Genomic DNA, 15802 nt, shown 5'->3' on the forward strand with positions numbered 1-15802 from the left:
TGGTTAGACGGATCTGTGCATGAAAAGCAGCTCTGTCTTGGTGGGGGGGAGGCGTTATGTCTGCACACGTACACACACCAACACACCGAAAGGGAATCTGAAACCAGGGTAGCGGCTTTTTAGAAAACTGCTCTGAAAAGGGACCTGTATTTTTTTTTAAAATTGAACTCCATTTCTACCCTCTGCCTTCCTCCTTAATGGTGACCCAAAATGCCCCTCCATCCTTCTCCTCTCCTCCATTTTATCCTCACGACAACCCTGTGAGGTAGATTGGGCTGAGTGGGTGTGACTGGCCCAAGGTCACCCAGCAAATTCCCATGGCAGAACAGGGGTTTGACCCTGGGTCTTCCAGATCATCGCCCATCACTACGTCACTCTGGCTCTCACGCTGAATCTTCCCTTGCACAAGACCCCAGCCCATCAGAGAGAGAGAGGGCGGAGGCCTTTGGGGTCAGGGTTGCTGCTGGATTTTCCGTAGCTGGAAACGCCCCTGCCAGCCCACCTCTTCCGCCAAAGCCCAGCTCCCCAGCAACCTGGAGCTCTAAACTTCAAGCATGAACGGCTCCACATGTCAAATGCCCCCCCCCCAATCCAGGGATGGGGCGGGGGCATTCAGGCAGGAGAGGTCAGCAAAAACCAACAGAAGGGCAAACTCAGATCTCTTTCGTAAGTAACGGTATCTTTCCGCGGGGGCAATATAGTTGATAATGTGGTTAAACTGAGGTGGCATTATTTTTTTTCTTGAAAGCGCTGCAAGAACGTGACTCAGATTCTAGAATGCTGGGATGGAAACCGCAGCCGTAATCCCACCCCAGCCCCCAGTGATACAGCTACTTTCAAGTAAAACTGAAGGCATGAACACATGAAGCTGCCTTAGACTGAATCAGACCCCCCTTGGTCCATCAAAGTCAGTATTGTCTACTCAGACCAGCAGCGGCTCTCCAGGGTCTCAGGCAGGGGTCTTTCCCATTACCTCCTTGCCTGGTCCCTTTAACTGGAGATGCCAGGGATTGAACCTGGGACCTTCTGCATGCCAAGCAGATGCTCTACCACTGAGCCACAGCCCCTCCCTAAAGGAAGCCTTAAATCAGACCATCGGTCCATCAAAGTCAGTATTGTCTACTCAGACCGGCAGTGGCTCTCCAGGGTCTCAGGCAGGGGTCTTTCACATCACCTCCTTGCCTGGTCCCTTGAACTGGAGATGCCGGGGATTGAACCTGGGACCTTCTGCATGCCAAGCAGAGGCTCTACCACTGAGACATAGTCCCTTCCCTAAGATGAACACAAGAAGCTGCCTTATCCTGAACCAGACCCTTGGTCCATCAAAGTCAGTATTGTCTACTCAGACCGGCAGCGGCTCTCCAGGGTCTCAGGCTGAGGTCTTGCACATCACCTACCTGCCTGGTCCCTTTAACTGGAGAGGTCGGGGATTGAACCTGGGACCTTCTGCATGCCGAGCAGATGCTCTGTCACTGAGCCACGGCCCCTCCCCAGGGCATGAAGGCATGAAGGAATCTCTTCTGCCTCATGAACTCTGATCCCTCTGGGTGGGATGCAGGATGCGGTGCCAGGGGAGCCCGGGAGGGAGTGTGGGTCATCCTCCTTGGGCACTTCTGCTGTTTTCCTTCTCAGGCAGGTGCAGCTGGCACTCAAAATCGCCTATCATTTTTTTCTGATGCTGCCCTTCCTAATTTGGCGAAAGGATCCCAAGTCAGTTCAGTTTATTTACAGTCATTTGACCAGCAGATAAATGTTGTTATTTTTTATAAATGTTGTTAAGGATCCCAAGTCATTCCTGGCGTGTTGCATGTGGAAGAAGCAGGTGACCTGGGCCTGGGCCAGGTGTGCACTCTGGGAAGAAGCGTCCAAAGTGGTCCCTCTAATCTTCTGCTCTGAGCCCCCACAAGAGAGGCAGAAATTGAATTAACTCCCCCCACCCCTCGTGGGCAGAAGGGCCCTGCATGGGCAGGAGTCTCTGGGCACGGCCCCCGGGGCACTCTTGGGAGGGGGTCTCTGCTCCGCTTGGTGAGGACTGGTCTCTTGGGCCTCAGGGCTGAGATCACTCCATTGAGAGGAAGCGTGCAAGGATGGGATGAGTTGTGGTGTTCAGCTTAGTCAGACCCAACCTTTAAAAGGAAAAAAGAAACACACTGAAACATCTAGATCCAAGTCCAGGAGCACCTTAGAGACCAAGAAGGGTTTTTTTTTGGGGGGGGGGTATGGGCTTTCGAGAGTCAAACCTCCCTTTGTCAGATACCCCCAAACTTTTATTGGTCTCTAAGGTGCTACTAGGAGCCCTGTGGCGCATAGTGGTAAGCTGCAGTAATGCAGTCCAGAGCTCTGCTCACGACCTGAGTTCGATCCCAACGGAAGTCGGTTTCAGGTATCCGGCTCAAGGTCGACGCATCCTTCCGAGATCGGTAAAATGAGTCCCCAGCTTGCTGGGGGTAAAGGAAAGATGACTGGGGAAGGCACGGGCAAACCACCCTGCAAACAAAGTCTGCCTAGTAAACGTCGGGATGTGATGTCACCCCATGGGTCAGGAATGACCTGGTGTTTGATGGGCATGGCGTAGTGGTTAAGAGCGGTGGTTTGGAGCGGTGGGCTCTGATCTGGAGAACCGGGTTTGATTCCCCACTCCTCCACATGAGCGGCGGACACTAATCTGGTGAACTGGATTTGTTTCCCCACTCCTACACATGAAGCCAGCTGGGTGTCCTTGGGCTAGTCACAGCTCTCTCAGCCCCACCTACCTCACAGAATGTCAGTTGTGGGGTGGGGAAAGGAAGGAGATTGTAAGCCGGTTTGATTCTTCCTTAAGTGGTCGAGAAAGTCGGCATATAAAAACCAACTCTTCTTCCTCTTGCAGGGTTTGTGGGAAGGGATGGGCGGAGACCGGGGACACAGATGTGCCCCCAGGCAAGAGTGAGTCCCTGGCAGACGTGGTATCAGAACGCCGGCCTCCAGGATCCGGCCCCATGTTCCCTCCCATGGCTGAATACAGCACATCGCTGGCTCAGCAACTCTTTGCTCAAATTGTCTGTCTGGGTGCTCAAAGAAAAGTAAATGGCAAGGTGGCTGGGGAGACCCCCAAGCGGGAGGAAGGCATGGAGCTAGGCTGTCTTTCGTTCTGGCAGGGAGAATTGGCTGCTGGCCTCAGCCCCTTTATCTGGCAGCAGGGCCTGGAGTAGTTATTATTCAATGGATCATCTTGTTGAGAGGTGTGTGTGGGGGGAGGGCTGCCCATGGCCCATTTTGCGGTGAGCAGCAAAGAGATATCGGAGATGCCTTCAATGGGGAGGCTGTGTATTTCATAGGCCAGCTTGGAGCCAAGTCCCGGCGTGGGTTGGCATTGCATCAGGGAGTGATTAATGGACCCCAGTAATGGAGTGGGAGACACTTGGAGGCAGGGTTGCCAACCTCCAGGTAGGCCCTGGAGACCGCCCTGAATTATAACTGATTTCCAGACGAAAGAGATCTGTTCCCCTGGAGAAAATGGCTGCTTTGGAGGGTGGACTCTATGGCCATTTATGCTTGGTAATTAGCAGCGCGTTCCAGGCTGAATTGCCCCATATATTTTTTTGAGTTTTTCCCGCTGAACCGTCATTCAGGAAGTCACTGCGAAGCTGGCACATACCTTCTTTGCATTTCTTAAGAGCCTCTTTCATGCGACCTTTTGTGTTTGCTCCACCCTCGCCTTGAAGAATCCCCTCAAGGAAGCATGCAAAATAACAGCCGTGCGTCAGCTATGCACACTGCGGTTGCTAATGGCTATGCAAACAGAAATGAAGGAGCAGGCGAGTGGGGTGTGTGTGTGTGGAATTCGGGACCGTGAATAGACATTTTAAAGGTCACATTTAAAAAAAGAGCTTTGAGCAAGCATCAAAATCAACCATGCATAAATGGCCTATGACATTATACCCACCCCACTGAGGTCCCTCCCCTCTCCAAACCCCACCCCTCCCCAAGCTCAACCCCCAAATCTCCAGGAATTTCCCAACCTGGAGTTGGCAACTCTAGTTGGAGATAATAGCAGGCAAGGGCTGAGGCTCCATGAAGCTGGGGAAAGCGACTTGGAGAGGGGCTCATTGTGCTTTGGGCCGGCAAGTAAGCTTGTGGCTCAGGGGATACATCCTTGCCTGTTTGGGGGCTTTTTGAGCGACCCCCCACCAGCATTTGTCTAAGGTGTAGACTGGAGAGGATTTGGATAGGCTTTAGGATACCATTGCTCCTTTTTTCAAAAGACATCTGACGTTCAATTTTAAGAAGTACTTCTGTCTCTGAACTTGTTGGGTCATAGAGCAGGAAACTCCCACAGAGGGCTTGGTAGAGCGGTTAAGGTGTTGGACTAGGACCTGGGAAACCCAGGTTCAAATCCTCACTCATGCCATGGAAGCTTGCTGGGTGGCCTTGGGCCAGTCCCACCCTCTCAGCCCCAACCCTAGCTAGTATTTGGATGGGAGACCTCCAAGGGATACCAAGGGTGTGACGCAGAGGCAGAAAGTGGCTAAACCACCTGCAAACGTCTCTTGCCTTAAAAAGCCTACTGGGTCGGCATTAATCAGCTGTGACTTGATGCCAAAAAAGAAAAGAAAAAAAGACCAGACTAAAGCCATTGTCACATTATGAAAAGACAAGAGTCACTGGAAAAGACAGTAATGCTAGGGAAAGTGGAAGGCAGCAGGAAAAGAGGAAGACCCAACATGAGATGTAGCCACGACCTTCAGTTCCCCAGGCCTGAGCAGGGCTGTTAAGGATAAGATGTTTCCGAGGTCATTAATGGAGGGTTGACAGCACCTAACACGGTCACACACGATATACAGCCATATGGATCCTTGCCTGGTGAAATCACTTGGCCAATGTACGCTTGAAACGCTCTGCCCGCCTTGTGCTGGTCCATCGTAAGAATGTGTGTTAAACAGGAAGCAGAGAGTAGGAACGGTTGGGCAGTTCTCGCAAGAGAGGGAAGGGGGACAGTGGAGCCCCACAAGTCCTTCCCCTTCACATTAGATCGATATAGGTCAATTGTCATGCAAAACAGTCTGGTTTACTCTATATGGAAGGGGTCTAATGGGGGGGGGGGTGAGACCCTGGCCATTTATGCTTGGTAATCAGCAGCACGCTCCAGGCTGAAATACCCCGCATATTTTTTTTTAGTTCTTCATGCTGAACCGTCATTCTAGAAGTCACTGCAAAGCCGGCGCATACCTGCTTCGCATTTCTTAAGAGCCTCTTTAATGTGACCTTTTTTTGGTCCGCCTCTGCCTTGAAGCATCCACTCAAGCAAGCATGGAGAATCACAACCGGGGGCGGGGGTTAGCTATGCAAACTACGATTGCTAATGGCTATGCAAACGAAGGAACAAGGGAGCAGGCGAGTGGGGGGTGGAATTTGTTTGACTTTCTCCTCTTGCATTGGGACTGTGAATAGGCATTCTAAAGGTCAGATTAAAAAATCAGCATTGAGCAAGGAGCAGATTCAACCCTGCATACATGACCTCTGTGTCTATCCCATGTTTGCTAAATCCCTTCTCCCAGGTTTTTTTCTAAAGGCATTCTCAAACTGATGCAAAACTGAAAGGATTCTCTCCCTGTCCTGAACTGAGACCCTTCCTGGCTCCTTCCTGCATCCACTGAGCCATCTTCTGATGCGTCCTCAACACTTTCCCTTTTCTGTCACACTCAACACCACCTCTTCCTTGTCAAAAGGAAGCTTAAATATATGCACATGGACCACCGCAGGTTTCTTTCCCACGCCCTCCATGGGAAGCGGCATAAGAAAGAGCCCCTTTCTTGTCCACAATTCCACAAGGTCCCACTCCGGGCTGCTTTCCGGTCCTGTCAGCAGAAGGACAGGAGAAGCATCGCTTCATCCCCTGACTCGGGAGTCCCAGAGCAGACTGTCTGGTCGTACCAGCTACTGTGAGTAGCCTGCACCTCCGCCAAGTTTTCCTAAACAACCATCATTATATCCTGCAATATATCACAGAACATCAAAACATAATCCACAAACAACTTCTTTGCCTTTGGGATTTTGTCCTCCCAACTCTTTTTCACAAGTTTCAGGTGGCCCAAGTACCTTCTTAAGTTCCAAAGGAGAAAAACCTGTTGACGCTTAGGGTCTTTCCCTATAAGCAAACAACAGAGGCAACTTCTCATCCCAATCTTGAGGATGAGAACCTACATAAATTCTTTCAATGTCCCTCTGTTAAACCATTAGACTGAGGGCAATAAGCAGAAATTGTAAGCTGCTTCATCCTGCAACTCTCTCACAGACATTCCCATCAACTCCAGCAAGAAATTACAGCCACTATCAGTCACAATCTCTGTAGGAAAACCGAACTGACCAAGACTTGGCTGAGTGCCTCTGTTACTACTGGGGCTTCAGTTGAAGCCAGAGCAACTGCCTCAGAATCTCTTGCGGCGGGATCCACCAAAGCCAGCCTAAAATGCTGAGGGGTGAAAGGACCGACAACGTCAACCCCAATGCTCTGAAATACCGTGCCAATGATGGGGAGCGACGGCAAAGGTGCCTGCTATCCACCCTTACCCATTCGCTGGCACGTTACACAAGACCGACACTGATGGTTAACATTCTGAGCCAACCCAGGCCAACAATCTCTGTCTCGCCCAGTTGATTTCTAAATGTCCCGAGGAAGGAACACCGTGAGCCAATTCTATCAGCTTCGTTCTATACCTCGCAGGAGCAATGAGCTGTCTAACCGGTTCCCAGGACATCTCTCTGTCCTGCGGCATCCCCAGCCCGGGCTACCTGCCGTGATCCCAAACCGCCTGCTCCTTGAGGGACTCAGATAATTCTCCTTCCTTATCCAAGGTTACTTGGTGAAGCAGCTCCAACGCGGGACCCATCCAAAGCTCCAGTTGGAACTCCTCGTCCCAGAAGTAATCTGTTATCTGATCCTGTGAGCCAACACCAGCTTCGCTAACTTCAAAATACCCCTCAGATGGCCCAGGCTAGCCTGATCTCGTCAGATCTCAGAAGCTAAGCAGGGTCAGCCCTGGTTAGTATTTGAATGGGAGACCACCAAGGAATACCAGGGTTGCTATGGAGAGGAAGGCCCTGGCAAACCACCTCTGTTAGTCTCTTGCCATGAAAACCCCAAAAAGGGGTCGCCATAAGTCGGCTGTGACTTGACGGCACTTTACACACATCATGGTCTCCTCAGTCGGGTTGCCTCTGAATCTAACAGACGCTGTCTCTCACTCTGGGAAATTTGTGTTTTCCTGCTGGGCCAGGATGAGAAGAAGAAGAAGGAGAAGAAGAAAAGAAGAAGAAGAGTTGGTTTTTATATGCCGACTTTCTCTACCACTTGAGGGAGAATCAAACCGGCTTACAATCCCCTTCCCCACAACAGACACCCTGTGAGGTAGGTGGGGCTGAGAGAGTTCGGAAAGAACTCTGACTAGCCCAGGGTCACCCAGCTGGCTTCATGTGGAGGAGTGGGGAAACCAACCAGGTTCACCAGATTAGCCTCCGCCGCTCATGTGGAAGAGTGGGGAATCAAACCCGGTTCTCCAGATTAGAGTTCACAGCTCCTAACCACCTCTCTTAACCACTAAACCATGCTGGCCTCCCTCCTCTCCCCCCCCCCTCGAACCTCCACCTCCTGTGGTGTAACCCAGGCCATTTCCTTCCCCTGGACTGGTTGAATCTGGGTCCTGGCAGAGACACTCCCCCCCCCTTTTTGAGTTTGGCTGTGAGTTACCAAGTTTACTGAATTGTCGGTAAGGCTATCCTGGCTGAGAACGAGGGGTAGAACCTGACCTGGCATCACCAGCAGCTCCTTGCAGCTCCCCTCACCCCCCTCCATTTCCCTAGCACCCTTGCCAAGGAAATAGTGCAAAAGTCTCTGGTAGCATCCTTTATCCTGTAAGGTCAGCTATGATGTCAGAGAAGCATACCGGGTCAGAAGGCACCAAAGAAACAGAGGCTCCCGTGCCGACGACTCCATGAACATCTGACCCCTGAGCCACAGGGGCTTCCAGGAGGCTCCCCCCACCCCCAGGCTCCTGCTGATCCCACAACAGTAGCGAACTTCAAAATAATCTGATCATCTGCCGGAGACGAAAAGCAACGAATGGCGCAAGGGAATAAAATTAATAACTAAAGTACCCCTACCCGTTTCGCATGAGCTTCTTCAGGAGGATCGTTCGCTACTCAAGCATCCCATGCAAGCAATTAAATGTTATCCCCTTGCTCCATTCGTTGCTTTTCGTCTCCATTTTGGTTTGGTGTGGGTCCCTCTCTTTTTGCTGATAATCTGCCACCATCACTTGCCAGCATGGTGTAGTGGTTAAGAGCGGTGCTTTGGAGCGGTGGAGTCTGATCTGGAGAACCGGGTTTGATTCCCTACTCCTCCACATGAGCAGCGGATGCTAATCTGGAGAACCAGGTTTGTTTCCCCTCTCCTACACACGAAGCCAGCTGGGCGACCTTGGGCTAGTCACACTCTCTCAGCCCCACCTTACTCTCAGGGTGTCTGTTGAGGGGAGGGGAAGGGTAAGGTGATTGTAAGCCAGTTTGATTCTCCCTTAAGTGGTAGAGAATGTTGGCATATAAAAACCAGCTCTTCTTCTTCTTCTTCCTCCTCTTCAACCTTTTGAGTAGCTGGCGCTATTGGAGCAGATGTGGAAGTTGAGGCTTGCAACTGAGGACAAGATAGTGTAATGTGGCCCACACTTCTCTAATTAAAGCACTTTTCTTTCATGGGATGATTCCAGTTGGCCATATCAGGGGCTTTTCGATTCTCCGCCAGAGCAGAGGCCCTCTCCCTTTCGGAATGCGACTCCCTTCTGTTCCTCTGGGACCCTTTACCTTCTGTCCTGAACAGGGGAGTCCTCCATCCATCTCAACCTCTCCCTCTTTAGCACCAGCTGACTGGCCATATCTGCTGCTTCCATAGCATCCGACATTTTTTTGTCTTTTACCAGAGGCTTCAACTGTCTGGGCAAACAGAACTAAAACTGACGCAGTGTGAAAAGTTGAAAACGCAGCTCATACTCCTCAGACTTTTGTTTCCTTCACCCACTTCTATAATCCCCACTCATGGAAAGTTTTGCCTAGCTGCAGGGCCAGAAATCTTTCATTGCTTCCTGAAATAATCTGGCCCCACCCAGAACCGTTTAAACACTGCCTCTGAAGTTGGGATATTTTACCCGCCTCCCATTCTCAGGCTAACTGTGACATATTGCTGCCCATCCCCCCTTTTCAGTGTTAGAGAGAGAGAGAGAGAGAGAGAGATCTCCTGCCTCCAGGATCCCCCATTCCTTGCTTACCCTCACAAAGGAGCACAGATAAAACTGAGGGATCTTCCCCTGGAGGGTAAGAAACAAAATCTTTATTTCTCTGCCCTGCTCGGCTTCCAGGCGAAGGAACTTGTGCTGGTGTTTCTCAACCTGCTCCTCATGCTCCTGGAATGCCGCTCTCACTCCTCCTCGTGGGCTCTTTCCTCTGCCACCCGTTCCCAGGCCTGGGGGCCTCCTGCCACCCCTGCTGTTCTTGGTTGGTCTCAGAGTTGTGCCCTCTCAGTTGCCTCCCGCTCCTCGTGTCTGGTTTGCCTCTCGAGTTCCTGACGCTTCACCTCCGCTTTCCTTTCGCGGGCTCACTCTTTCCTGGCCTCTTGTTCTGCTCCCAACCGCAGCTCCTTGAACTGCAGTTCCCTGAGCTGAATCTCTGCTTGTTGGTCTGGGTTGCTCGGCTCCAGCCCCGGCAACGGGTGACTTTGTGCAAGCACAAGCAGCTCCTGCCTGAATACGAAAATGTATCAAGAGGATATTGAACCTGTCCACAGACCGATCCTCACATGCAATCTGTCATTTCTTGCATTCCTCCATTAGCCCAGACTGCTAAATCTTTATGAACCTCCACTGCTCCACTAGGTTCCTGTTAGCTAACCTAACCTTACCGTACTCCATAATGGCAAAATAAACATAAACCCATTGCTCCACCTGTGAACCTGCACATCACATTCAAAAACTTCAATTTTTTTTTATTATATCGCAACTTTGCAAGTTTGAGCTATCAAGCTCCAGGGTTGGTTAGCTAGCCCACTTCCCCTCCCCATTACCACACTTCAGATAGCAAGACAAAATTGGTGTGGTGCATTTCCAGAGATCAGGCTTAGAGCATTCAAAACCTTTAAAAGTTTAATAAATGGATAAAAAGAATACACATAAACTGTTCAAGCATTCTGGCTGAGCAAGGGTACAAAGACAAGGTGAAAACATGCAACCCCCTTTCCCTGCACTTGATACTTATCCAAAACAATGTCTCAATAGGTCAGGCTAGTGTTACTTGAAGTTGCAGTAGTTGAAGTGCAGCACTGCCTTTGTTCTCTTGGTTGGGACTTCTCCCCATCATCCCTCATCACACAGGCAAGATGAAGGTAAAAGCCTTCATGGCTTGTGCCTTTCCAAAAGCCACTCCAGATGGAAGAGAGCCTCTTCACTGTGTCCAGATAATTTATAATCTCCCCTTGAGAGAGCCTATCCCCCTACCCCGGTCATTCAGTCCTTCCTGCTACAAGAGGAAGGGTTTACTATCTAGCCCAGGGGTGTCGAACTCAATTGTTATGAGGGCCAGATATGACATAAATGCCACTTGGTCAGGAACCTGCCCTCCTCTTACTCCAGGTGTCTGCAGCCATTACAATTAAAGAGCCAAATGACATCAAAAGTCAGAGCAAGAGAAAGAGCCAATATAAGACAGGCTATTTGCATAAACAAAAAACAACCAATTTTAACATTAGAGGTAATTGACATGTTGATCAATAATCCATAAAGTTTCTGCAGCCCAAGCAAGGGTTGTTGTGCATCCTTTATTGAGAAGTGGCGCACATGAGGTCTCAAATGAAGTAATAAACAAACACAGGAACACTCTGAGCGATCGTTGTAGGGCCACACTGGCATAAATCTGTGCATGGTTTGCACTTGGATTCCTGGCAACCGATTTCCAGAATGACCCTTTGCTAATGGCCTTTGAGAAGGAGGCTGTGTTCCTCTAACCAGTGTGAGAACCAGAGTGGTGTAGCGGCTTGTGTGACGAACTAGGATCCGGGTGACCCAGATTCAGTTCCCTGCTCTGTCATGGAGGATCACTGGGTGACCCTAGATCAGTCACTCTCTCTTAGCTTAGCCTGCCTCACAGGGCTGTTGTGAAGAAAAAACTGGAGGAGATGAAAACAATATAAACCACTTTTGGCCCACACTGGGCCAAAAAAAAAAAAAAAAAACCGAATTAAAAACCACTGGGTTCTCTTCTGTTTAGTGGAGCCATATTGGGCGACAGATTCAACATCTGCCGTGGAGGCAGGGCGTGTCTCATATAGATTTAAATGCCATTCCAGGAACCCCAGCTTTATGTCATGCGGCACCCTGTCACCTGCGATCCTTAGGGGGAAGCCACGTCACATCCTGTGTAGCTCGAGATTCGGGTGGTGGCAGTAGAAGGCGGAGTGGCTGGCTCACACAGTTAATGCTGATCAGAGTGGTGGCAGGATGGGTCAATAGAAGACGCTCTGGACCTGCTATCTGCCTATAGAGCTGAATGGAGGCACAGGCCACTTATTTGGACAAACAACATAATTTTGTATGATGTCCTGTAGGAAGGAAGGGGGTTCCTGGGAACCGAGACGCGGCTGGAGCTGCTCCCCTTTGAGGGGATGTGGATTATCCAGAGGGATGTGGAATGCCTTGGCCATAGCAACACATGTATGTGTGCATCAGGGGCAGGGCAAATTGATGTGTTATTAGTATCACTTGACCATAGGGTTGCCAAATACAGGTTGGGGGGGTGGAGCCTGGGGAGGATGGGGTTTGGGGAGGGACTTTGATGGCGTACCATGCCCTAGAGTCCACCTTCTAAAGCAGCCCTTTCCACCAGGGAACCTGGAGATCATTTGTAATGGCTAGAGGTTGGCAACCCTGCCTGAACACCTTGGAGGGGCAAATTATGGAACATGCTGGGAAACCGGAGCCGAGGGTAGGATGGCTGACCAGGCAGAGACTTTGCTCCAAGGCTGGCCTTTCACCCCTGGTTGGAGCCATGTGCCAGCCCAAGAGAGGGCATCTGACCCACTGGAGTCTGATCTATAGAACTGGGTTTGATTCCCCACTCCTCCACATGAGTGGTGGATGCTAATCTGGTGAACTGGAATTGTTTCCCCTCTCCTCCACATGAAGCCAGCGGGGTGACCTTGGGCTAGTCACAGCTCTCTCAGCCCCACCTCCCTCACAGGGTGTCTGTTGTGGGGAGGGGAAGGGAAGGTGATTGTCAGCCGGTATGATTCTCTCCTAAGTGGTAGAGAAAGTCGGGAAATAAAAACCAGCTCTTCTCATTTTTCTCCTTCTTCTCTCTCTCCCACCCCCAGTCTCCAGCCTTTTTTTGGGGGGGGGGGAGAAATCCCCTCACCTGCACTTTTGAACCTGAAAAGCAGAGCGCTTCCCCAGCGCAGGTGGGCTGATCCAGGTGAAGCCCGCCAGTACCTTCAGCGCCCCAGGGCTGGGAAATCTTGCAAGGGGGGGTGGGGTGGGGTGGGGTGGGGGGTGCCTGGCCCTGAGCCGCTGGCAAGGCCGGGAAGGGAGCCGAGGGCGACCCCGCGGCCCGCAGCCGGCCCGTGGCGGCCGCGGCGCAGCGCGATCCTGCCGCCGGGCGCGGCCAGGTCTGCGCGCCCCCTCGGCCCCGGGGCCAGGACGTGGCCAGCCGGACGGCGGAGGGAGAGAGGGTGGGCGCTGCGCCCGCCCGCCCCGTCGCGGCTCCCGCCCCAGCCGCCTCCGGGCTGCGGAGGAATGTCCGAGCGCCGCGCCAGCCGGGCGGGAGGGACTTCGGGGCTGGCTGCGAAGGGTGCGCGCGCGCGCCTGCAGGGGAGGGGAGGGGAGGGGAGGGCTGAATGGGGGGGGCGGGCTGCCCTGGGCTCCTCTCTCTCCCCCTCCCTCCCTCCCTCCCTCCCTGCCTGCCTGCCTGCCTGCCGCGGCTGGTCGGTTGCAAACTTTGTCTAAACTTTCACTTTCAGAGGTGGCTGCGCGGCGGCGGCGGCGGCGGCGGCGGCGGGGGCTGCGGCGGGGGCTGCGGCGGCGGCGGGCGGGGTCGGCGGCCCGCATGGAGTGAGCGGCGAGAGGCGAGGCGAGAGGCGCGAGAGGCGAGGCGGGCGAGCCATGCCGCTGCGCGCCCGCTGAGCAGAGTCCCGCACCGGCGGCCGGCCCGACGGCACCATGTACTCGCCCTACTGCCTGACCCAGGTAAGGGGCGCCGGCAGGGAGGGAGGGGGGCTCGGGGGCGGACCAGACCCTTCCTTCCTTCCTTCCTTCCCTCCCTCCCTCCCTCCCTCCCTCCCTCCCTCCGCGCCAGGTGCCACCGCCGCCCGGCCCGGCCCGCCTGGCTCCCCTGCCCTCCGCCGGGCACGGGGCGGCTGGCATGGCTTGGCACGGCCCCTTCCGCAGCCCTTTGTTGCGGGCGCTCCGCGTGGGCCGGGCAGCGCGGAAAATGGCGCGGCTCCCCCGCGGCTGGGGGGCGGCTGGAAGCAGGGGGGACGCGGCCCGAGGGGGGGGGGCAGTCCCGGCCGGGTGCCCTGCAGCGGGTGCCAGCCGTGGGCACCGCGGGGGAGGGGAGAGGAAAGGGCTCCGGCAGGCGAGGGCGGGGGGGGGGGGCTGTTGGGGGCTCCCCTGCCCTCGGCCCGGCGCTATCCCCCCCGCCCAGCGCCTCCCCCGGGACTGGGCTGGGGTCGACCTAGCGCCCCTCACCCGCAGCTGCCGCCGCTGCCGGGTCTCGCCCGGGGTTTGCCAAGGCAGGGCTGGAGCCCCCGGGGCGGCGAGGACGTGGCGGGGCTCGACGGGGCGGCTTTTGCGGGAAGGCGCGGAGAGGGGAGCGGGGAGCGGGGGCGGGCGGGACGAGGGGTTTCCCCCCCCCTCCAAGAAATCTGCCCACGGGAGAGATTTGGCGCCGTGGGGGGAGCAGCTTCGCCCCGGGAGGACCCCCGGCCTCCAACCCACCTTCAATTGGGCGGGAGAGTTTGTGCAAAGGGGTCGGAATTACCGCCCCCCCCCAGCGGAGCGCCGGAAAAGTTGGGCTCCTGTCCCGAGTTCTCTGATCCCGGCCCGGAGCCCCTCTGGGGGGTGGGGGAAGGAAGGAAGGAAGGAAGGGGGGCCGAGAGAGGGCTGCCCCGGAGGAGAGCGGCGCTCGAAGCGGGGAGGGGGCCGGACGGCGAGCCCGGGCGTGGGGATGGGAGGCGAAGGTTGGGGGGGGGGGTCCCAATAACCAGGCAGTGGTTATTATTCTCACCACTACTGTGATTCCTCCTGCTATTAAAATTGCGACTCTTGGTATTGTTGCGGCGGCTGGCCGTCCGGCCGTCCTGCCCCCCGTTCTCGGGCGGCCCCGCCGGACGCGCCGTCCCCTCCGCGCCCTGCCTCGCCGCCCGCCCGGCCCGGCCCGACCCCTGCCCGTCGGGGCGGCCGAGGGACGCGGAGGCGAGCGGGCCGGACCACCCACCCTCTCCCCCCCCGTGGGCGCCTCTCCAGCCGGGAGAAGCGGGGGCGAGGAAGAGGAGGGGGCCTGGGGGGCGGGAGGGGGTTTTGCGCGGCCGCGGGCCGGGGAGGCGGCGGCCCGTCTCCGCCGCGGCTGGCCCAAGAGCTCCGCCGCCCCGGCCGAGCGCTTCGCGGCTGCCCGGGCCGGCTGGAGGGATCGTGGCGCGCCGGGAGCCGCCGCCGCCTCCAGGGCCGGTCAGCCGTGGCCCGGGATCGGCCCCGAACCCACCCGGAGCCATCCGCTCGCCTCTTTCTCTCTGGGCGCGCGGGGAGACCCCACAACGCGCCCCGACCCCTGCAGTTGAGACCCACGGAAACTTTCGCGGATATAGATAGAGGGTCACTAAATACGAATATATGCAGTTAAAATACATGTACAATATATGTAAAGTTAAATAAAATATACCTTCTCTGTAACAGGCCAGTTATGTACAAAATGCCAAATTACAGAATCAATACCATATGTTTTATTTCACTTGCAAATAATGCATATTTTATTTTACTTTCATTTTACTCAAACGTTATTTACAACTCTAGGGGGTGGGAAGCGTGACGCCCTCTCCCAAACTCTGTTGGGAGTTATTAATTACCTTACATTAAGAATCGATTTAAAAAGCAAAAGCAGAATGTTTCTGTGTGCCTTCCCTCCACCCACCCCTCATTTTTCATAAAGTAGTGAGTGTTGTAATGTAGGTTTGAGGCCTACATTACAGGGTTGATTTGCTGTCTCTCGCACCCTCCCTTCACTCTGCCCCAACTGCCAGCCCATTATGGATTTTTTTTACAAAATTATACAGCCCACCCCACGCATATTTATTTGTTCAGTTTTATTAAAAACTGCAGGGTAATATGTGTTTCTGGCCTCATCCAATTTTGTAACATATGAAGTAGCAAAACATACAAAATCGTGACTGTCCACCCGTTTCTGCCAAAAATAAATAAATTGAAGATCAAACCCGCCCTGAGTCTGAATAGGCAGTCCTGCCCGTAGTTCCCTGGTCGGTGCGACCGTGGTGACTAGTCGAGCCTGCCTCCATGCTGGTGGCGGTGTGGCCTGTCGGCCTCTCTGGCCATCCCTCTCGGCCAGGCCCTGTCTGTGTGGCACGAATTTCAGAGGCCCTTTTTTGCAAAGAGAAGTCCGAGTGCTGCTTGCTTCTGCGTTCAGTTCTTTGCTTTTTGTCCTGCCCTTGGGCCGGTGCCAAGGCTGGGAGTCCAGTTTCGTTTCTGCCTCTGGGAAGGAAAGCCTCGAGGTCCTTGAAAGA

General features: G+C 54.2%; 2 protein-coding genes across 2 annotated transcripts in view; both read left to right on the forward strand.

Annotated features, from left to right (window-relative positions):
* LOC130478490 (collagen alpha-1(I) chain-like) overlaps window positions 1-13193 on the forward strand; it is a 41794-nt gene extending 28601 nt beyond the window's left edge. Inside the window, exons 5-8 of the mRNA XM_056850675.1 lie at window positions 2870-3062; window positions 9662-9781; window positions 12599-12861; window positions 13031-13193. Coding sequence (XP_056706653.1) covers window positions 2870-3062; window positions 9662-9781; window positions 12599-12861; window positions 13031-13193 — 739 coding nt within the window. The remainder of the gene's footprint in view (window positions 1-2869; window positions 3063-9661; window positions 9782-12598; window positions 12862-13030) is intronic.
* An 11-nt stretch (window positions 13194-13204) lies between these two features.
* Window positions 13205-15802, forward strand: part of NFIX (nuclear factor I X) — a 60774-nt gene continuing 58176 nt past the window's right edge. Inside the window, exon 1 of the mRNA XM_056850676.1 lies at window positions 13205-13256. Within this exon, the coding sequence (XP_056706654.1) occupies window positions 13230-13256 (27 nt within the window). The 5' untranslated portion in view covers window positions 13205-13229. The remainder of the gene's footprint in view (window positions 13257-15802) is intronic.

Source organism: Euleptes europaea, chromosome 1 (assembly GCF_029931775.1).
Source record: "Euleptes europaea isolate rEulEur1 chromosome 1, rEulEur1.hap1, whole genome shotgun sequence".
NCBI classification, from domain to species: domain Eukaryota; kingdom Metazoa; phylum Chordata; class Lepidosauria; order Squamata; family Sphaerodactylidae; genus Euleptes; species Euleptes europaea.